This window comes from Crassostrea angulata, chromosome 6, assembly GCF_025612915.1.
Source record: "Crassostrea angulata isolate pt1a10 chromosome 6, ASM2561291v2, whole genome shotgun sequence".
Taxonomy (NCBI): Eukaryota; Metazoa; Mollusca; class Bivalvia; order Ostreida; family Ostreidae; genus Magallana; species Magallana angulata.
In genome coordinates this window covers 33,071,229-33,093,417 of record NC_069116.1, presented here as the reverse complement: position 1 = coordinate 33,093,417, position 22,189 = coordinate 33,071,229, and the positions used below count along the sequence as shown (strand labels likewise).

The window sequence follows — 22,189 nt, the reverse complement described above, 5'->3', positions numbered from 1 at the left end:
AAATGCCATAATATATATACTTGCAAACTTTGATGGCCTTAAATTGATAATCAAAACATGAAATAGAATTGTGATTAACTTCAGTAGGATTTGCTTTTATACATGTACATGTATATGGAAATCAGATAAACAAAATCAGATAATTAAGTCGGGTAGCAGTTGTCGCTATAATTGCTCTGATAGTGTACCTGTGTAAGCTCCTGCAGCATGAAAAATAAATTTGCAACATATCCATATTTTAGTTCAATTTGATTGCTTACATATTGCTCTTCAAATTTAAACATCATTTACAAAGATTAAACCATAAAAATATCAAGGGTGGAGAAACTTTAAATGGACATCTTTTAATTTCACTCATTATTTTGCCATCATACTGTCATGTATGATTTGAGACTTTTTTTTGACAATCATATTCAAAGCAATTAAAATTTCATTTCATTTGGAATTTTATATATTTACATTAGTATTTACCTTGAATGGAAAACTTCTGAATGTGTCCAGGAACTGATCCGCCAGAGTAGATGGAGTCGTCTCCCTTGGCATTGCCCATCATGATTCTGTACTCCTTGATGGGAGACTCTGTGTCCACAAAACCTGTCCATGAGCATTCCACTGGGACTGTGGTCTTAAAAAAACAAAATCAGACACATTGAAAAATATCATAGAAATGTCTGTCTTACAGCTTAATCTAATGTTTGGAGAGAAATAATATTCAACCTCAAGTGCTCCTAAATTTTTTACACTGTGTAAATATGTGCCAAGCTTCCCCTCCCCCTTTTTTTATTTCCTGAAGTATACCTGTATGTAGTCTGGACATGTAACAGTGCCTGCTTGAGGAATGGTCTGGTCAATGATTACAGCACCAGTCATAGCCTTGGATACAAGACCCACAGAGTTCTCAGCCCACACACTCACAATGTTGGGCTTGCCTGCAAAAGGTTTACACATTTATTACAGGCTTTCTATTTCAAATCTAAAAATGGTAAACCAACAAATATTCTTCTTTGAATATTACTTCAAACAAATTATAGGAATTATCTACTATTTTGAAACTTCTTTCAAGTGACTATGGATGCAAACCTGTAGTATCTGGTCGAACTTCATTATTGGCCAGGAAACTTGAGAGAGAAGTAGTAATGGGGACTTCTTTCAGAGCTGCAATGTCATCAGCGTAGGGATATGTTCCGACTGCATACCATCCCCTGACTATCTCTGACTCTGTCTCGTTGTAATGCCACATGGCAGACAGGGAATCCTCTGTCGACTCGTACACCATGCTCCCTGCTCCTACATCTGATTCAGCTGAGGAATGCTTTGTCAATCTATAAAAATTTCATTGATATAAATTGCAATAACTTTTAGAGAATACCTTATAAATCTCAAATTTCCAAAAAAAATTTCAAAGTTTTTAATTAATGCATATCTGATCTTAAAAACAGAAGAATCTAATTCTTTAAAGTAGAACTCAGTCTGATAATCTGACCTGTCAATTGCAATGATAGGAGCTGATTGGTCGATAGTGAATCCATCAGAGCTGGTTTGTAACACATTGCCATCATTTGTCACTCCTCTAAGTGTGGTGTAGTAAGTTGTGTTAGGTTTCAGAGGCAGATTCGCTTGTGCATATCCAGAGCTTGTCAGTCCTACAGACAAATAAACCAAAGTCAGCAAAAATTTCTATAAGAAATAACAGTTTTTATAACTCTGCATAAATTCCTTTGTATAACTGTAGTTAATTAAGATTTCTCAAGATATGAAGTCTACATAAGTTATTATACCATTTCCAGCAATATCTGTCTCCTCAATATGGACGATATTGAAGTCTGTGTAAGCCAGCACTTCCTCTCCACCATCTGGGTTGGTTCCTACTGCCATCTCAAAATGCATGACCCCATGGAGGGCACTCTCAAAACCGGAGAACTGGACAGACACTGTGCTGGAGTCCAACTGGTAATCAACATCTGTGGTGATGTCGACCGCTGCACTGCTCTTGATCACATTATCAACATTTTCAGCTCCGTCAACAACAATTCCTGAAAAATAAAATTAGTACCGTTATTTCATGATTTTTAGGCAGTTAATTATTTATCACCTACTTATAGTCAGCTGTACACAGATGACAATTACTAAGTCCATCTAATTTACTAAGTTTACAAGTAACAAATTCAACCATAACTTTGCTAATTGACATTGATTTATATAAGTCACAAACCTTCGTTCCTGACCTAATTAGATCACATGTAAAAAGTTTCTTTCATGAATGCTATAAACCAACTTTTATTTGTGTGCCAGAAATTTTTGCAAGATTTGTGAGAGCCTCATTGTCGCAAATATTTCTTGCCATAAACCTGTTCTTGTCATATGGTTATGAAACAAATTGTCTAGATAAGGCTTGGTTGGAAAAAATAACCAGTAGATCCCCAGTAAAACGCAAGTAAAGTCGATGGGAATAAGAGTTGATTTACAGTATGTCAGAAGAAATCTTACATAAGGGAAGAAGCTGATAAACTAACAAAGTACAACCAGCCTCTTGATTTGTTTTCACTGTTAGATGATACAATAACCTGCTTGGAGACCTTACCAGCCTTGTCCTCGGGTACGACTATGATGGGTGTGGATGTGACAGCCTGAGTACTGAGGATGCCTGCCCCATTCTCTGCCTTCATGGACACATAGTACACTGGGGTCTTAGTGGTCATGTTGGTCAGCTCAAGGGTGAGTCCTGTGATGTACTGACTGCTCTCTGCCCCAACTGACTTCCAACCCAACACATCTGTTCCTCCTGTGTGAGATGAAAAAAAAAAACAATCAAGGTACTGAAAGTACTGATATACATACAGTATATTTATTGTCAACAAAATTTTAAAAAATTTACCTTGTTAATGTCTGTAGAAAATCATGTTTTAATGTTCATGCACGAAAGAATAATGAAATTATTTAATATCGAAATATACTTATCATTATGATTTTTAATTTTTTAACTAGCAAAAAATAAATCCATATGCTATAACATACCTGCAGTAGTACCGACAGCCACCTGGTAGCCAGCGATGCCAGACTGTGGGTCGTCACTGAGCCAGGAGACCATGATGCCCTTGGTGTCTGCCTGCCACACATAGCCTTCCACCTTCTCCTCAGGGGCTCCTCCAATCACCCCAACCCTCAGCCAAAATACCTGGAAACACAGACAACTTAAACATTAATATAAACATCTAATACAATAGAATGTTTAAACAGATCCAAGACTTTGGTTATCAAACTTCTTTCAAATGAAATTAAATAATGTATGTAGCAAAATAAACAAGATTTTGTCATTATACTTACAATTGGTGGAGATGTATCAATCACTACACCATTGGTCTCGAATGAAGCTAGGTACCCAGCATTGTTGATGGCCCCCACCCTCATGCTATAGCGCGCTCCTTCCCTCAGGGTCAGGCCTGTCCAAGTGTGAGAGGTGGCTGTCTTGTCAGATATTTCTTTCCAGTCATTTCTTACAGCTGCAACACATCATTAAACATAATGCCATGAGATCATATACTGGAGTTATCAAACCATACATGCTTTATGGTGACAGGGTCAAATTATAAGTGGGGAATGAAGAGACTGTGTGCAAATTCCTTTAGAACTAACCGGGGTATTTCTGGGTTCTGGTTCCCTGATACAGTTCATAAACCTGCAGTTTGTAGTGGTTGACGCCAGATTCCTTGTCCACATAGCCAAAACTCACTGACAACTGGTCCAAGTCAGACTGCAAAACAAAAGGCAACAAAAACTTAAAAATTAAGGATCACTATTTAATGTGTACATAGTCTAGAGAAAAAACAACTGACTCATAATCTGTATCACAAAAGAACTTTTAATGTGTTTTGGAGTTTTGACAAAAAATATTAATTGTTAATCATTTTCAAATCTAGAAATTAAGGATAAAATGCTTTACAAATGCAATGCCTGTCAAACCTGGTAGTCCCTGTCTTTGGCCCCAACTCCGTCCCTGATGTACTGCAAGAGAGGTGGAGTAAGGTCCACAATAAAACTGTCGGTGGAATTCTGGATCCACCGCAGGGCACCGTTAGTAGTCTTCAGGGTGGTTCTGATGCGATCCCTGTGCAGGTGGTGGAAGTTGAGCCATGTCACACTAGTGGTAGCGTTGGAGAACAAGGTCCAGTTCCTAATGACTTCAAAATTCTCACTCATGTTCCTAAAAGAATGAAAGGTTTTCAGAATGGAAAATACACCTTTAATTCGCAGCAAGTGTAAAGAAGACCGATCGCACTAACATAAGAATATGAGCATGTATTTTTCATTTATAAAGGAAGTAACTCACTTGGCACTTTCCACAAGGACTTCATACTGTTTGATCAAGGACTCAGGGTCTTCAAAGTTTCTCCACTGGAGCTCTACTTTGGCCTGATTGGTTGTAAACTCGAGGTCAGTAAAGGTCGCCTCCTTCCCATCAATCACATCACCTGATTCTGGCTCTGTCAGGTCAACCAGGACTGAAATATGAAATGAATACTATCTGAGTAAATCACTCAAACAATCTAGCTACTGATTTGTACAATAAATGACTTCCTTTATATCACACTTAACACCATATTTTGAAAGGCTACCTACAAAAAGAGCAACTTAGCATTTTTATAAACTTTAACTTACTTCTGCATGGTAACAAAATCATAGCAATACTGCAACTAGTATAAATTTAATGATCAACTTTATGGCTGAGTCCATAAAATTACTTACATTACCTGTTTTCTATTTCTCAAAAATTTTCTTCAAAGTTCCAATAAAACGATATGAATTTTGCATGTATTCAGAGACTGAGAGCTTGGAAAGTGTAAATACTTCGTTAACAATAAATTACAAGCTGAAATTTACATTGTATTACAATTAACAAAATTATGTAGAAATTAGTAGCTACCTCCATCAGATGTGACTGACACATTGAGCTGTTTGTTGCCGCCATTGTAGGCCCACACAGTGCTGTAGTACATCTGGTTGTGTTGTAGGTACCGCTCTGGGGGTAGGTCTATGCAGGCTGAGCTCTCTCTGTAGGAGAACTGGGTCAGGTTGGCAACATCTGTGATGTTCTTCTGGGAGCCCACACTCAACATGTACATAGTAATACCAGACTCGGGGTCGTAAAAGTGCTGCCAATTGCTGCAGATCTGAAATCAGAATTACAATTCATTTTTTACTTCTATGCCTTCTGCCAGTTTCCATAAATTCATTTTTATATCAAAACATTTCCAAACCAATTTTTTTGTAAATTTTACATTAATTAAAAGCAAATTAATATTTTATGAAGTGACTGATACAATACCTGTAGTTCTTTAAAATACCATATAAATCTCCTTTTCTCTTGTTGCAAAATGGAGTAAGTATGTAACATTTCTATTTGCATCAGTCATTTTTGCAATTTAAAATTTCTTACGGCAAACAAAATCAAATATAATCTCTGCAAATTGTTTTTTTGCAATATGAAAATATTCACGAAAAAAAGCAAAAATTTGATAATTGCAAAAATAATTGGATGTACTGCATTGTACTGATGAACCTAATCATGTTTATTACCTTGTTGTTGTCTTTCATGTACACAAGATCCTCTCCAGAATGGTCTCCATCATACACTACCCCAGCCACTGGAGGGGACTGATCCACGATGATGGGGGAGTCAGAGATTCCAATGGTTCTCAGGTCCACTGTTAACAGAATTAAACACATCATTAGAATGGTAAAGAAATATAAACACCTAAAAATCATCAGATAATACAAGAAAATACTGTTACAGTACTATCATGTGTTTTAAAACATGCATAGCGTTTATTGTTTTGAATTGGTCCATATTAAACTAAAACTGTGGGGTAAAACCCTGCATCAACAGTATATGTATACTAGTTATTCATATTCATATGTAAACTAGTTATATATCGTACAATATGTTAACTAGTTAACTCAAACATGCAACTGTTCTTCCATAATGTTGCAGTTTACAATCACACAAAACCCTTGTGTACCATTATTGACAGCCTTGAGTTTGATCCACACAGGGACTCCGTTGGTGATCTGGTGCAGCAGTGTGATGTTGGGGTTGAAGTCAATGGGCGTCCACATCAACTCATCACAGTCACGCGTAGTGCGCCCCAGACAGAAGTCATTCCTGTTTAGACCGGAGTCAGGGTCTCTGAAAAGCAAAACATGAATTAGAAATAACTTCTTTTACTGAGATTCTAAAAATAAATGACTTAATTTTAATAATGTATTTTAATTGTTTTGTTTCTACACCAATAAATAGAAGCCTGCTGAGTTCAGAATTAAGTTTTGATAGATTAACAAATTCATGCATCACCATGGTCAATAACAAACTATAGAAAGCTCACTGCTTACCAGTATAGGAAAAATTATTCACTATTTTTAGCCATTAGAGAGAAGATAGAGAGTGTGTGTGAAAATATGAAGCACTTACGTTGAATTATGGGTCAGACTCAGGTTGAATTTGTCTTCATCATACTTGATGTTGTAGATTTCATAGATGATAGGTGGACTGTTGTCTATGATGTAGGGTGTGGAGTGGCAGATGGTCAGGGCCAGTGGTCCTCCATAGTCTATCCTGTTGATGGCTCGCACTGTTACATAATACTTCCCATCTATTCATAAAAATATTTCAAATATCATTTAAGATGTTTACCCAAAAAAATTTTTTTCACCTTTTTCACTCCACTAGAAAGTAGACTAAAGATACATGAGAACTATGCGTCATGAAAGTCAATGCTTTACATAGTAAATCAATAAGACTGTTAACAACACAATCATCAAAACACCTGAAGTTTTTACCTGGGAGTTGGGGAGGCACCAGTGGGGTCATCATGACACTGTTGGTCCACTGGGAGGGGTCAAACAGATGAGCGTGGGGGTCATGGTGTTCCTTCAGTTTCTCCTCACATAGGGCAGTTCCCACAGTTACAGAGTATCCCAGGAGCCCTGTCTCATGGTCATAGATGCCATCCCAGTTAGCTGTGGATCAAAAAGACAGATAAACATACTATCAAGTATGTTTGACATTCAAGAGGAAATAAAACAAAGGCTTAAACTATTAAAATGAAAGAAGTACAAGAAGATGCAGTAATAAAAGTCTATCAAAGGCAGGCAACTTTTCAAATTGTCTTTTATTCTTTAAACATACACTAAAAGATTAATCCACATGTAATATGGCTATTTCAAATTCAAGTAAATTGTCTCTAAACTAGCAGAATCATTGGAAATTGCCACTAGTAATTTCCATATAATTTGAGAGGGTTTCTTCACACACCTGAGACATATCTGTTGGCCCTTGTGTACCTCAGGTCGGTTTTGAACTCGTGTCCATTATAGACGGTCTCCGAGCCCTCCCCATCCACCACCACACGGTGGTTCTTGAACTTGGCGTCCACGCCCACACAGTGGATCCTCTCCCAGTCCACTCTGTCATTGGGTACTATGTCCTCACACGGAATGGCCTCCATTATATCACTTGTCACATTCATTTGGGCTGAAATATTCAATTTCAAAAGACCTCTCAATTTAAACATGTATGCAGATATTCTAAAAAAGAATCTATTTATCAAAATCTTAAACATAAAAGTATAGCTAAATTAAACAATCCCCAGAAATTTACCACTAAATCATTATTTAGAGAGCAGAATCTCCATTGGGAAAAGAATTTGTCATTAAATCATTATTTAGACAGCAGAACTTTCATTGGGAATAGAATTTTTAAGAGAAAGCCATAGGTTTTAAAATACTGTAACATCATCAATTCATGATGTAATAATTGTTTATAAAATCAACAGTAAGTTGTAGCTAAACTCTAATAATCATGATTAAAATAATTGTTCAGCATGATCTTACATTCTGTGTACAGAGGCGGTGTGAAGTCAGTGATGATGGAGTGAGAGGACAGGATGTTCTGGTAGCCCAGGACGTTGATCACTTGGAAGTTGAAGAAGTGCAGCTTGTTGTGCAACATCTGCAGGTTGTTGTACTCGAAAGCCTTGTTGGATCCAACACCCAGTTTCTCGTAGTGCATGTATAAGCCATCCTACAAATTAAGTCAGCATTTCAAAAGATGTCTTGTATGATTTATCACTATGAATATTTTGCTTTCTCAAATTGGATATCTTCAGCATTTAGCATAAATATATTTGAAACAATTCTTCCGCTTTCTCCAGTTGGATATCTTCTGAATCAGCATTTAGCATAAAATATACATATAACAATTCTTCAAAACAAATTAGTGACATATATTATAAATCTGAGCAAATTTTTCTCTCATTTTAATAAAATACATGCTAATAATTTAACAAGAAAAGGAGAGGAGTAAAGATATGCAAATAAGGGTTGCATGATTCATGACTTAAATTCGTAATCTAATGTAGTTAAGATATTTACCAGTGAAGTTTTGAAGTCATGCCCTTCAATAGCCTCTAGCAGTTCACAGTGTCCACTGGTGCCAAAGTCATAGTTGAAGCTGAGACACTTGGTGACGTGCATGGAGTTACACAGAGTGGCACACTCCCCAGGGGTGGAGATTTTCTCATACTCAGCAGACAGGATTCCTTTACCCACCAGTCTGGCCAATTTGCCATCAGAGAATATAGTCAGTACTTTTTGATGCAGCGGGTCAGGAGCTATAGAAACATAATACATGTCATTGTATAACATGACTCTGAAAAAAACCATGCATATACATGTATTTACAATTATGGAGTATTTACAATGGAAGTTAACATATATTCAAAGTATAATTATTTGAAACCCATGAAATACCAGACAATCATAATATAGTTACTCAAATGAAAACCTTTTGAAAACAGAAAAAAGGCTGCCAAAATTCCCTATTTCACATTCTGAATAAAACAATTTTGGAAACTAACTAAATTTGTTTTTATCTTAATAGCAGCCAACAATACTTATTTATATATAAAACATATTAAAAGCAGGCTACCATTCATTTTCATTTTCCTTTGCACCCTAATACTTACAAACATTATAGTCAATAGAATTGGCCTCTATCTTGGAACTGCTCCATCGGATGATCTGTTCGCCGAATATGTCCTTCCCGAAGCCTACAGCCACACTGCTCTTGGCAATGACGGAGTCGTCGTACACAGTGACAGTGCCCTTCAGGACGCGGGGGTTACTAGTGGAGCGGAATGACTCGGTCATCCTACCCCCAGGGATGGTCATGTCGTATGTGGGGAGAGAGCAGGTGGCGCGCACACTGTTCCCTGCTTCATTGGCAACAATAACAGTGAAGAACAGGGGGACTCCAGCTGGCTGCAGAATCTGTTTAAAAAATGAGGTCATAAAATATATTCCAACAGTTCCATAAATTAGATATCCACACACAGTAAATTATTAGTATTGGACTAATATAGGGCAAAGAAAAGAAGAATTGTGTTTTTTTTTAAAGGTAAGGACAAAATTTGAGCACTGAGTGGAAGAAAAAAGAAAATTTTACAATATATATATGATATGAGCGTATTAGGAAAAATCAGACTATAATCTCTATCATTTATGAATTTGAAATAAAATTGGGTTCAGAAAATTTACAATTACAGTTACTATACATCAAAATCTAATCCCCTATTACAACAGATTAGTCAATCAGACATACTTCGTTAAGAGTGGTTGAGAATCCTCCGAGCTCGGTCCCTGACAGGACGTTGGTGCCCCCTGGGACGGTGCCCACATCCAGGGTCAGGATCACATTACTCCTATCATCCTCTGCCTCCAAGAACACGGTGAACTCTGGCTCCGTGTGATCTCGCCCGACCTCCTGTAGAACACCACACTCACCTTCCTTTGTGTCACCCTGAAAGAGAGAGATTCAATTCACATGTCGTTATTTAATCATACCAGCATGTACTGTAGATTCCTTATTTAAGCAAGTACTTGATTCTGCGATTCAACAGTTTTGTCTCTCCCAATTTTACATGACTATTAATACCTCACATTTATTTAGGAATCTGCAGTATATCAATTTTTGTACTGACACTGTGATTCTCGTTCATCAAAATTTTACTTTTCATATTGATTCACCAAACCCAGTCGGGATGAAAAATACAACCAAGTTGATACAAATTTTAAAAGGCATAAAATGATTAATGCTTCCTTATAAATTTTCCATACCCCGAAGCTTTTGACTTCTGGTGGCGATTCATCTTCTTCTTTCTTAGTGTTGTCTATCAGTAACTTCATAATGGTTGGAGCTTTATAACGCCAGAGTTTCGTTTTGAACAAAACTTTCTTGAAGCTTGTGAAACCTAAATCCACCTCCAAAGTTACCAAGGCATACAAAGTCAACTTAATTGGGGTCAAACGCAAATACATCTGTAACCTGGAATTAAAAAAAAATCCCATTTAACAACAGATTTTAAAAAAACTCAAATTCTATCAGGATAATTCTATTGATATAAAGAGAGAACATAGAAGACATGGAACAAACAAAAAAAACCACAAAATATTTTTGAAATGAGTTTCACTACTAACTGTACATCCAGGGGGAACTTCTTGAATTCTATCTCAGCTGTAGTTGGGAACCCCATATCCATGATGTTGCCTTCCAGTCGTAGTTTTCCATACAACAATAATCCGATACCCAGCTCTCCCCACACAGACACCCCACCAAAGGGCTCACAGCCGGCATTGGCCTTCATATCCATCACCTTGGCTCCTACCACAAACTTCATCCCATAGTAGCCATCAGCACCAAACCCTACAAACCAGAACAACAGAAGTAGGAAAAGCAGAATAGGATAAAAGTTTGTGCTCCAGTTTTTTTTAAGACGACAGTAATTACTGGCATATTACCAGGTAAATAATATTAATAATATAGGAGCACAAACTTAATCCTATTTTAGTTTCTTCATGCCATAGTTTTACATCTCCATACAATTACATCTAAATGATTTTAAAATGTGGTAAAAATTCACATTCAATATTGTATCAGTAGATAAATTTTTCGTTTGAAAATTTTTCAGGTTGAAATTGAATTTTAATGTCTACACATAGTAAGAGCAGTCAACTCAATGGAAACAGATGCCTAGGGATAAAAGTATTATCTTATTAATGATCATTCACAATTTCCTTTCATTAAATATTTATAAGCAAGAGTTATCTGTCTTTGAATAGAAACTTACCAAACGTCATTGTGATAATGCCTCCAACAAAGAAAATTTTGTTGAATTTAAAGAAGTTGATGTTTTGCTTGGGAAAACTAAAATCTCCTTTGAGTTCCAAATCAAAGCTCTTGAAGATGTTATCAGAGTCACTGAAAAGCTTGGTGATGAATTCAGAGTACTAAAAAGTAAAATAAAGAGATCATATTCAATACATCATTTAATCATGCAGATTCACTTGCCTTTGGTTTGGCATAAAAAAAATCTACAGAATTCATGCGACTTTTACTTACCAAAGCTTTAGCCAGATCTTTCAGGTGTCCCATTAGTTCAATCACTTTGAATGGATCAATGTTCTTCATTTCAAGTAACCCCTCTAGATCACCGATGGTCATACAGGCCAGCTTCTTGCCTAACAGCTTGGCTCCTTCTGGTGACAAACCCTGTCCCACAATGAAAGCCTGTTTGGCCCGACCAGCAATCTCTGTCACTTGGCCAATCATTCCAGTAATGGCATCACCTACAAGATTGAAAACCTCAAATAAATTGTATTTAAACCGAACATACATGTGCCAGTAAATGCTAATTCAAAATGAATTTAAAAAAAAAAAAAATGCTTTAATTTACCGTATTCTTCTATACAACATATTGTATCTCTATGAGGACATTTTATAGAAGTTTTCTGAACAAAGAGAAGTTAAATGAAGATGTGAAATTCAAGCAATTATCTAACAGATATAAAGGTGCCAAAATGTAAATTATGATTTGTTTCAATTGTTTATTTTTCCATTGAAAAACTACCCACCCAACATCCGACTTGAGAGGATAGAGCCCCCTGTGAATGACATAACAAGGGTACTTTATCATTATATACTGACCTCCCTGTACTGTGATGGTCCCTGGTAGTGCCCCACTAGTCTGAATCGTCATTGGGTTCCCGGACCCTAGAGCATCGATTCCAGACTTGACACTGGTGGTGAAGTCCTCATCAGATACAGGTGTGGCCTGCAGATTCTTCTCCTTCTCTGCTCTCTGATTTTTTAAAAATTAACAAAGGCATTGATACAGAAATGAACTTATTCCATTACAAAGTTTGTAAAATAACAGTATAACAACACTCAAACCTCATTAATTTGAACTCAAAGGACCAGAATTTTTTTTTTGAGATATCCATGGATTTGAGATACTAAATGTATTTCCAATATTAAATAACATAAAAAAAACATGTTTGGGATAATTACTAACTCTCTTTGCATTGAATAGTATTCAGATGATCTCAGCTTGACAAAACAAAGTTAACTCGATCTGTCTCTGGTTGCATCAAATTGTAGGAAACCTTTACCCAATGTGTAAACTTTTAAACTTCATGTACTTACATCAGCTTCCTCACACTGCTGTTTAAAGGCTTCAATCTGTTCACTTGTGGCTCCATTCTTCATCAAAATCCTCAGACCTTCTGAGAAATTTGTAGGATCTAATCTATAAGGAAGAGAGCAATACGCTTGAAGAAAATTTAACTTCACCACAAGTCTGTTATTACTGGTTTCTTGATGATTATGGGATCAGAATGTCCTTTAAGAAGATTACAAGATTTACTTTGTATTGTAAACCTTTTATAACCATGACCTAAATTAGCTTCAATCTCACTGACTATACATTAAACAAAAAACCAACATCTTACAATCATTCGTATAATTTCAGAAAAACACTGAAACACACCAACAAAACTTTAATCGATCAGCAAAGAGGGAGATAAATTAATTTGACCCTACATATGGTTGGTGTTGAAATTCTCTACATACTGGTCAGGATTTTGGGCCTGCCTCCTTCTTCTTCGTTTCTTCCCAACACAAGAAGTAGAATCAAAACGAACATTTGATAGAATATCATGAGTGACAGTTTCTGATGGATCAGAAGTGACTCCATTAAGGGTTAGGCTGGCACCGATGGCATAGTTCGCAACATTCTTGGTCTTCTGATAAGTCAGTCGGAATGAAGGTCCTGTGCCTATGTCCTCCGTGTAAGGGACACCTATTAAACCAGATTAAAATCAAGTGAGAATTAAGGCAAAAAAGACTCAAAAGTTTCAATCAGCACCTGCGAAAAGGTAAACTATCACACCATTGATTCAACCATTAACATAATTACTGGAAACTCATACAGTCATGCATTATCTGGAACCTCAATGTCGAATAAAGCTGATAAAAGCCTTGAAAATATCTTCTACTACCACTTAATATCATGTATTCCATTGCACAGACAGCTTACCATCAGTGAGGGCGGTTAGGGACTTAGACACAGATTTGGTCTCGATCTGGTATTCAATGTTGGTGCAGTCGACTTTGATTTGGAAGTAGATTGAGCGGTTTCCCAGGATGTAGGCACTGTCTATACAACACTCCAGGCCCGAGCAGTCACTCAGGTAGTTACAGTTTGCCAAGGCACTGGTACTACTTACACCATCAATGTTTGCACAAACTGAAAAATTTACAATATACATTATAAAAATCTCTTTCAAGATTGAACTCCTATTAATGTAAAACTTTCTTCTCATTAAAAACTTTTGAATAGGTTTAAGGTTTGTGTATTTAAAAGAAAAAATATAATTTAAATGTTATTTCCATTTGAGTACTTTAAGGATTTTTTCATAACATGTACGATGTAAAATTGCAGCGAATTCAGTGTTCAGTGAATGTAATTGTTCTCAATTTTTTTCATCCGCAACTTAAAGTTTTAGTTTCCTTGCTGTTACATATTGTCTCTGATGACAATGAAAACTATACTTACAATTAGGAACAAATGTCAGAGGAGTGCACTGTGTCTGTCTCCAGAAGTCAAAGCTGACACCTGAAATATCATCAAGTATAATTCATAATATGTCGGTACATCAACCAAATGTTTTTTATTCACACTAAATTACATACAGTTACTGATAGCTAATACACTGGACCACAAGGTAAAACTCTTTAAAATAAACTAAAAACAAGAGCACCACTAATCTAAGCACAAACAGAAAATCAAGTTAACTTAATTGATTAGTGTGCTATGTTGTTAACTAAATTAAAAATTTTGAGTTGCATTATATCTATTATTACCTGATAATATTGGATACTTCAAAAATAATTCATAATTGATAACTTTGGAAATAATAAGACATTGACCATTACAATGCTTTAGAAGTAAGCAAAATATAAAAATTCTAAGTGACAAGATTTTGTTTCCTTTTTGTTCATGAGCATATTTAACAATTCAAAAATTTACAGACCTTGGAATGGGACAGGATCAGTTGGCACACAGGACTGATATCCCAGAGGCAAGTCTTGGAACAAACTTAAATCTAAACTGCACGACGCCTGTTCAAAACACAACTTGATTGTTCCATCCACAAGGAACTTCTTCTTTGAGCTTACATGGGTCACATGGTATCTACAATGGACAGAAGCAAACTTTAACGTACAGTGTGTATGTACATGTTAATTCGAAGAATCAATCAATAATCTGACATCAACTTATTTGCACTGTGACAATAAAATAATGAATTAATTGGTTTCAGTTTAACTCTTGACTTTGATGCTAAGATTGGAAGGGAATACATGTAGTACTTGTAAAAATGTTGCAGGAATTCACGTAAAGCAATGTGCATAATGCATAACACATTTTATGGATTTGCTTAATTATCAATTCCTTTTATCAAGGTCCATTTATATCAGTAAGTATTAGAATGCCAAAGAAGATACATTAAATACCAAAATATCAAAAACTCACCCCCATCGTATCACTCCATGTAGAGAAATTTGTTCATTTTTAGCTACAATAAAAAAAAAATCAAATTAACATTTCAAATAATATTTTTTCATTAAAGTTAATAAAAGATAATTTTGTCATGTACCGGTAGATAAATAATAAAAAAGAATAAGCAACCCTTTAATTTCAATCATTATAACAATAGAAAAAAAAGATCTCTAGTACATTAATTTTTTTTACCCCATATTCAAAATATTTCTTAGACATTAAGAGTGTAGTTCTATGGAACTCATCTGTAGAGCAACCGATCTGCAGCTGGTGATAAATCTCTAGCATATCACTTACCCCAGCTATAGTCAAAGAGCGCGTAAGTGTTTCTGAGATTGTCGATGGCTCCCTCCATCTGGTAGTTACACGTGTCCATGTTCAGCTCCAGCTTGGCGTGGCGGTGGACCTCCTGGACATAGACGCAGCATGAAACTCTGTCACATGATGACGGAATGTGACAACGCACTTTGTTCGTGTCCGTAATGTTGGATACCGTGTCGTTGGGGAAGCTGGTACATTCTGCAGGGAAAAAAATTAATCAGGTTTTTCTCACTCGCTTTCAGGACAAACATTTTTGAACTGCACAAATTCATTTATGCAGATAAAAAAGGCAATGCTCATTTAAGATTTGATGCATATTTATGGTATTCCGAAGAAAAATGTTATTTGATTTCTTGTACACTAAACTCATTAATGAAGTTATGAAAGTTTTGACAATGACTAATTATAAAAGTTTAATATATTGTGAAATACATTGGAACTCAAAAAAAAAATACAGAATAATGAAATTGATAAATCCGATGGAACTTTTTACCATTGTTCCATCCGTATTCATTGGCTGCTCCATATACGGCATCATCCAGGGAGCACCTGTCTGGATTAGACAGGAAGTGATCCAGACCCAGCTCCAAAAGCAGTTCATTGGCCTGGACGTTGGTTATGTTCTCTACTCCAGGAATGGATCGGGTAGACATCCAGTTGGCCAAGGAAAATACTACAGAACAATTTGTACATCAATGTAATTCAACATAACAACTAAATAAAATGTCAAGAAATGGACATCTAAATTTTTAAGAAAAAAATGATAGAGAAAAAAGTCCTTCTTTGCACTTATATCACTTATATGCATATGGACCTATTAATATTTGGTTCAAGAGAACTTACCTGGATTTAGGAAACCATCATTATACGTGCACTGTTTGATATCAAAAGCTGTTTGATTAAAGATGACGTAAGTCTGATCACATCCTGTTGATTCGTAGCAGGCAGAAACAGCCAAATCAAAGTAGTACTTCCTCTCCATCACGTTTCTTGTTATGGTGTATCTTTAAAAAAATGAGACATTGATTAATTAATCACTTAGATCTACATATATAAAAGCATATTAAATCAATGTACAAGCAAAGGTGTACAGTGCATGTATTGATGTAAATGTGTATATGAACAGCATAAAAGGTAAATGAAATAAAAATACTTACACTACTTCAAAAACCCCTTTAAGAGATAGCTTCTGCTGTGTTCCTGCATGACAAAATGACATCAAGCAAGACCATTTACAAAATACAAGGAATTTTAGTGCTCAACATGTAACTGGCAGCATCAGACACTCAGTGTACAAACATGGTCATTATCAGTTAACCTTCTTACCATAATCAAATGTATGCAAGGGAATGGAAATGGGTATCCTTTCCATTGATATATCCAGATAGTTGGCACACTCATGGAACTCAAGGGAAACTTCGATGGGCAGGTTGTTGAGGCGAGTGATGTCCATACAACAGGTGGCAGCACTGCATGAGGTGGGGTTATTACAGGTGATTCCAGTGGCCAGGGGTGGTAGGCTTGGTAGTGCTGTGCATACTGCAAAGTATAGATTTAGCTGTCCAGTTTTAAATTCTTTCTTCCAATACAAAAACCTATTAACATGGTTCTAAATAATGCAAATATATTAGTATGTTACAAAATTGACTATCAAAATGCACTCACATGATATCCATCCATTTACTTTAATGCCTGCGTACAAGGGGTCTGTGGCCTGGTTACAGGGGGTATCCTTCATCAGGTTAGCGATTCCCCGCTCCTCAAAGAACAAGTGCTGGAGGTACTGAGGCAGTGGACTGGTGCTGCCATTCACCTTCATGGTCATCTCCAGCCAGTTCTTCAGTGAGAACCCTACACAACACCAAATTATATTAATTTACTACAGCCTTTCAAGTAATTCCACTGAGTACAGTAGCTTCAATACATGTAGCTATTTTTTAAATCTTACACAAAGCACTTAACAATCACTAGTGATTAAAGACTAAATAAGAAATGAGTATTTGTATACAATATTTACCTTGAAGACCAGTGGACCAATCACAAGTTGTTTTCGGCAGGTGGGAGTTACTGAGTACTGATGCCACAATAGCACAGGTACCATTGCTCTCAAAGCACACACTGATGTCCAGGTCTACCACGTACTCATTCTTGGAGGTCAGATCCTTCACATTTACACTACATAAAACATTATTATAACAGTCACCTTCAATCATAATTTAGGCCTCTTAAAGAACTCTATCTTGCAATTAGAACAGAAATATTCCCCTCAAGGTGTAAAAAGAAGTATTCTTAGTAGGTTTTCTGTACTCACTCCATTCTCAGCATTCCAACTAAACTGTATTGTGATGTGGTTCCTAAAAACACAAAATCAATGCATACAAAAATGAATTCAAATGCTTATAGATGACAATAACATGATGTACACAAGAAACAGAGTTATCAGATTATTGTCCTTATTTAATGACTAACCAAATGCATAGTTCATAAGATCGACTTTGATGGTGAATCTCTCCAGTGTGACTGTCATGATCTGGGAGCAGGGGTCCAGCTTGAGGCTGGCCCTCAGGGTCCTCCTGGCTGTGTCTACCTGTACACAACAGTCCACTTCCTCACAGTTAGCATCCAGGTGACACACCATTGGCTGTCCAGTCAGATTGTTCAACTTCACATTAGAGGGGCACCCTGAAAAATAAAGTGAATATCTCTTTACACATCATGACTATTTTTTCTTGAGTAGTATAAGCATCATCTTTGGTTTAAACAAATCAGGAGCAATAGGGACTTGTTTCATCGTCAAAACCAGTCACAGCAATATAGAATGTGTCTTGAACTATGAAGACTGTGTGCTTACATTTGTTCCAGCCATCGACTGGATTGGAGTAGATGCCAGTGGAGGCTGTGAGATCACAGGGTGTCTCCAGGAGATAGCGAGCAGCCTTCATCTCATTCATCAGCTCCAGGGCCTGGTAATCCAACAGAGTGGGAGTGTAGGAGTTACTGCTGATCCAAGCCGACACAGAGAAGTCTGTAACAGTAATCCAACAGTCAACCCAGAGAATAATGACTTTACAGTGCAGGCTATTATGCTCTAAAAAATCCTTGTCCAATGTAAACTTTTTCAACCAAGAAAAAAATTCATAAATGAGTATTTTGAGAATGAAAAAAAGAACACCTTTTCTCAAGAAATTATGCCAAGTATATGAAAGAAATTGCGATTTTAAACTAATTATCATATCTGCCTTAAGAGTTATTTCCCTTTAAAGGCATTTCCTACTTGTATTGATGAAGCCTTCATCCCAGGAACAGGGCTGTTTGGGCAGAAGCATGTTCTCAAAGATGGTGTGATTGGCCTCACAGCCAGAGCTGTTCGTACACACACTTAGCTTCACCGTGACTACATAGAGCCTCTCATTGGGCAGGTCTCGAACGTTGTACCTGACAGGAAATAACGGCAAAAATCTCAATTCTAAATTACTGTGAGACAGTGTGACCCAATATCCATACTGTGCTTTATATATATTAAATCTTTTTTAATCAAATTTCACTTAATATTCAGATGTTTTTTTAATCTTACATCAGTCTAAGTATTCCTGCCATATAGAACATTTCATCAGTTCCTGAAAAAAAAATATCATCAACATATTAATGTCATCTTTTTTTGTATGTTACCATTCAAAGTGAAGATGCTTTAAAAGACTTATTTGTGAAACTTTTCAGCCTTCATGTTTTGCAATTTTATTTCAGCCTAAATGAGTCTCACCAAATGTGTATTGGTCCAAGGATTTATTGAAGCTGAACTTGTCTATTCCAACTTTCAACATGTACTTGCATGGGTCGATCTCTACATGAGCATTGAAGGAGGTGCTGATGGCTGGAACATCGACACAACAGTCCACTGCTGTACACAGAGTAGGGAGATAGCAAGACACCTGGCTAGCTGTGGTGGCCTCCAAAGCATTTGCTGCCAGGTCTACACTGAGTTGACACACTGAAATAAAATGCACAGTTCTATTTCCATTTTTATTTTGTAAAAAAAAAAATAGAAAACAGTGGATTAAAATAAAAGATTATCAAATATTAAATGAAAAAGAAATTAACTTTGCTTTTGGCATAAATTCATTATGAGTATGCTCGCTGTATTCACATTTTGTTCCTGCTAGTGTTTAAATTCTTTATATTTTATAAATCATAAGAAACTATATTGATGCAGAATCCTACACTGTGGTGTACTGGCAGCGTTTTGGTTGAACCCTGTGTCTGTCCCCAGTTTGACGGTGTTGCCATACAGGCCTGTCCCCCGGACACACTGGGCGGAGTCCATGTACTGGGCAATGTCCAGCTCCTCCAACAACAGGATCTGGGCCCAGGCTGGGAGGGGGTCGGCTGCAGCTATTCCCTGCTTGTCCTTCCAGGCACTCAAGGAGAACCCTGTTATACAGAAATTTATTTTAATCAATTTCCCTCCTTCTCTTGCCTCTTCTCTTTCATTTGTTTTAAAACTAACATGAGAAACAACAAACTTCAAAGCTGCCAATGGCTTATTTTTGAAATGAGGATAGTAATAAAATGTTTTCTGAGCAATAGATATCAACTACTGAGAGCAAAAGACAATGATTAATGTTGTTGCAAAGTAAAGATACCTGGGTTGTCAGTGAATGGACAGAGTTTCTTGGGAAGCAATGTGTCTTTGAATACTGTGACATTCTTGTAACAATCTCCATAGGATTCAAAACAGAAGTTTACATCCAGATTAACCAGGAACTGCCGAGATCCATACAAATCTTCTATGGTAAAACTACACAAAAACAGATACAATCATGCATTTTATCAGACTCATTATAGCACTGAAAGTTTATAAATAAACACATGTAGACAATAAACTTAAGATTTATAGATCACGAGTCTGTGATGGACAAAGTGTAGTACTTACTCAATTCTTACTACTCCAGCCAACCAATGCTGCTCAGATTTTCCTGAAACGTAAATTTATAACACATGAAAAGTTTCATATCTTCTGGGTTTTAATTCAATTTCTCCTTACTTAGAAAGATTTTCAGTAAATCAGGGTACCTAAAGATAGATATGCATCAACATACCCCATTGGTAATCTGCCAGTGAAATTTCTCGACTGAATTTCTCGATTCCAACTTTCATGACAAAGTTGCATGGATCTATATCCAGGTAGGTGTGAAGAGATCGCTTCAGGAAGTCTATCTCTGTACAGCACTCTGAGGACGTGCAGTCTGACTTCAGGTTACACAAACTCCCTGATACACTGGGTTTGGACACTGTCTTTAGGCAATCTGTAATTTCAAGATCACTTTGTGTGTTTATGCAAAATTCATTATGACATCATCACTGTGTAATAAAATCAAATTACCTTGGTTTCAATATTTTTAGCACCAATGTTTGCAGATTTCAATGTTGAGCGGATTAATGAAATCAAAAGTTCAATAACAACAATTATATTGGTAGAGCCAATGTCTACAATACTTTCTTTACATATTCTAAGAAAATGCAGGTTTATCAAAATCAACGAAAATTTATGTCCACATATACATGCATTAGTGAAACAACAATATTGCACAGTCAGAGAAATCTGCTATATATTCTGGTTTTCATGACAAACTAACTTAAGTTATATCCATCAAAATGTCCATACTTTGTTGACTGAATAATCCTACCTATAGACTGAGTCCATCCATCCACAGCGGAGGATGAGGTGGGGGTACAGGGGGTGGTCAGTAAGTACTGGGACACAGACAGCTGGTCCAATAACTGGGACAACTTGTGGTCCTGATTGGACAGGGCAGTGGTGTCAGCCAGACCGTTCTCAGACAACCAGTCAGTCAGTGAGAAGTCTGCAACAGTGTGAAAATACCATCAAAATCAGAATACTAATCATTATAAGTAAAGCACCAAATATATGTACTAATTTCCACGAAACACTTCTTAGTACCATATCAGGAAATACTCTAAATAAAGAATCAAAAAAACAGAATGAAAAATTTTATAAATGAAAAATTCATAATTACCATTGAAAAATTATTCAATGGCATATTAATGAAACAATGATGTGCATACTTGTGGTGATGAAGCTTTGGTCCCAGCTACACAGAGCCTTTGGTATGATGGAGTTATCTAGCACTGTAAAAGTATCGCCAGCAATACATTGTGGGTCACTGGTCTGGTAACAGTCCATAATTTGCATTGACACAAGATAGGCTCGATCATGGGGCAAATCGTCCAAAGTGTATCTGAAGAACAATCATTATGGTAAAATTCTTACTGATTGTAACAAATTCATAAGAATTCTTTAAACAGCATTGGATACATTTATTTTAGAGCCATGAATGTCTAATGAAAAAAAAATTTCTTAAAGACTGAGAGGTTCTTACTTCACTCTGTAAATTCCTTGAAGTCTAAATTCTTGTTCAGTACCTGAAAAAAGTCAAATGAAATATTGATATTAAATCATACAAATACTGACTAGTATCTATTAAGACATTATCTAAATCAAATAAATGTATCAGCTACTGAAAATATGTGTTTTGTAGTAAACATGCAGTTTGTAGAGTGGAATCTCACCCCATGGAAATCCGACCAGGGTGCGGTTATAGAAGACCTTCTCTATCTGAATGCTGAGGCTGCTGGTGCAATGATCAATGCTGAAATACACCTCATAACTTCTCTTCAGCTGAGAAGAAGCAACACAACACTGAAGACCAGTGCAAGTGTCATCCAGGTGACAGCTGATGTCAGAGGTCAAGGTTGGTAAGGTGACACTGGCACTGCAGGCTTTGCAAAAAATAAAAAATTGATACATTTCAAGAGTTTCTGTTGTAAAAAAAAAAGTCTTACTCTTTTATGCAAAATAAATCTGTTTTGCAATATAAACTATGCTCATTAATTTGCCT

At 36.4% G+C, this 22,189-nt stretch overlaps 1 protein-coding gene across 1 annotated transcript in view; it reads right to left on the bottom strand.

Moving 5' to 3' along the window:
• LOC128189057 (uncharacterized) overlaps positions 1–22,189 on the bottom strand; it is a 97,118-nt gene that overhangs the window by 15,060 nt on the left and 59,869 nt on the right. Inside the window, exons 128-180 of the mRNA XM_052860484.1 lie at positions 21,861–22,070; positions 21,671–21,713; positions 21,357–21,529; positions 20,957–21,133; positions 20,369–20,575; positions 20,203–20,245; positions 19,913–20,067; positions 19,491–19,700; positions 19,033–19,260; positions 18,847–18,889; positions 18,547–18,707; positions 18,124–18,297; positions 17,742–17,954; positions 17,584–17,626; positions 17,290–17,447; positions 16,938–17,123; positions 16,599–16,811; positions 16,430–16,472; positions 16,116–16,276; positions 15,766–15,945; positions 15,249–15,470; positions 14,925–14,967; positions 14,425–14,585; positions 13,947–14,006; positions 13,428–13,637; positions 12,962–13,190; positions 12,536–12,638; positions 12,038–12,191; positions 11,453–11,679; positions 11,181–11,340; positions 10,531–10,756; positions 10,171–10,378; positions 9,656–9,853; positions 9,021–9,324; positions 8,428–8,666; positions 7,888–8,077; positions 7,310–7,528; positions 6,835–7,014; positions 6,467–6,647; positions 6,018–6,184; positions 5,575–5,702; positions 4,922–5,168; positions 4,328–4,499; positions 3,961–4,201; positions 3,634–3,751; positions 3,325–3,500; positions 3,016–3,175; positions 2,582–2,782; positions 1,779–2,033; positions 1,484–1,643; positions 1,081–1,322; positions 799–929; positions 472–625 (exon numbers count right to left, since the gene is read on the bottom strand). Coding sequence (XP_052716444.1) covers positions 472–625; positions 799–929; positions 1,081–1,322; positions 1,484–1,643; positions 1,779–2,033; positions 2,582–2,782; positions 3,016–3,175; positions 3,325–3,500; positions 3,634–3,751; positions 3,961–4,201; positions 4,328–4,499; positions 4,922–5,168; positions 5,575–5,702; positions 6,018–6,184; positions 6,467–6,647; positions 6,835–7,014; positions 7,310–7,528; positions 7,888–8,077; positions 8,428–8,666; positions 9,021–9,324; positions 9,656–9,853; positions 10,171–10,378; positions 10,531–10,756; positions 11,181–11,340; positions 11,453–11,679; positions 12,038–12,191; positions 12,536–12,638; positions 12,962–13,190; positions 13,428–13,637; positions 13,947–14,006; positions 14,425–14,585; positions 14,925–14,967; positions 15,249–15,470; positions 15,766–15,945; positions 16,116–16,276; positions 16,430–16,472; positions 16,599–16,811; positions 16,938–17,123; positions 17,290–17,447; positions 17,584–17,626; positions 17,742–17,954; positions 18,124–18,297; positions 18,547–18,707; positions 18,847–18,889; positions 19,033–19,260; positions 19,491–19,700; positions 19,913–20,067; positions 20,203–20,245; positions 20,369–20,575; positions 20,957–21,133; positions 21,357–21,529; positions 21,671–21,713; positions 21,861–22,070 — 9,087 coding nt within the window. The remainder of the gene's footprint in view (positions 1–471; positions 626–798; positions 930–1,080; positions 1,323–1,483; positions 1,644–1,778; positions 2,034–2,581; positions 2,783–3,015; positions 3,176–3,324; positions 3,501–3,633; positions 3,752–3,960; positions 4,202–4,327; positions 4,500–4,921; positions 5,169–5,574; positions 5,703–6,017; positions 6,185–6,466; positions 6,648–6,834; positions 7,015–7,309; positions 7,529–7,887; positions 8,078–8,427; positions 8,667–9,020; positions 9,325–9,655; positions 9,854–10,170; positions 10,379–10,530; positions 10,757–11,180; positions 11,341–11,452; positions 11,680–12,037; positions 12,192–12,535; positions 12,639–12,961; positions 13,191–13,427; positions 13,638–13,946; positions 14,007–14,424; positions 14,586–14,924; positions 14,968–15,248; positions 15,471–15,765; positions 15,946–16,115; positions 16,277–16,429; positions 16,473–16,598; positions 16,812–16,937; positions 17,124–17,289; positions 17,448–17,583; positions 17,627–17,741; positions 17,955–18,123; positions 18,298–18,546; positions 18,708–18,846; positions 18,890–19,032; positions 19,261–19,490; positions 19,701–19,912; positions 20,068–20,202; positions 20,246–20,368; positions 20,576–20,956; positions 21,134–21,356; positions 21,530–21,670; positions 21,714–21,860; positions 22,071–22,189) is intronic.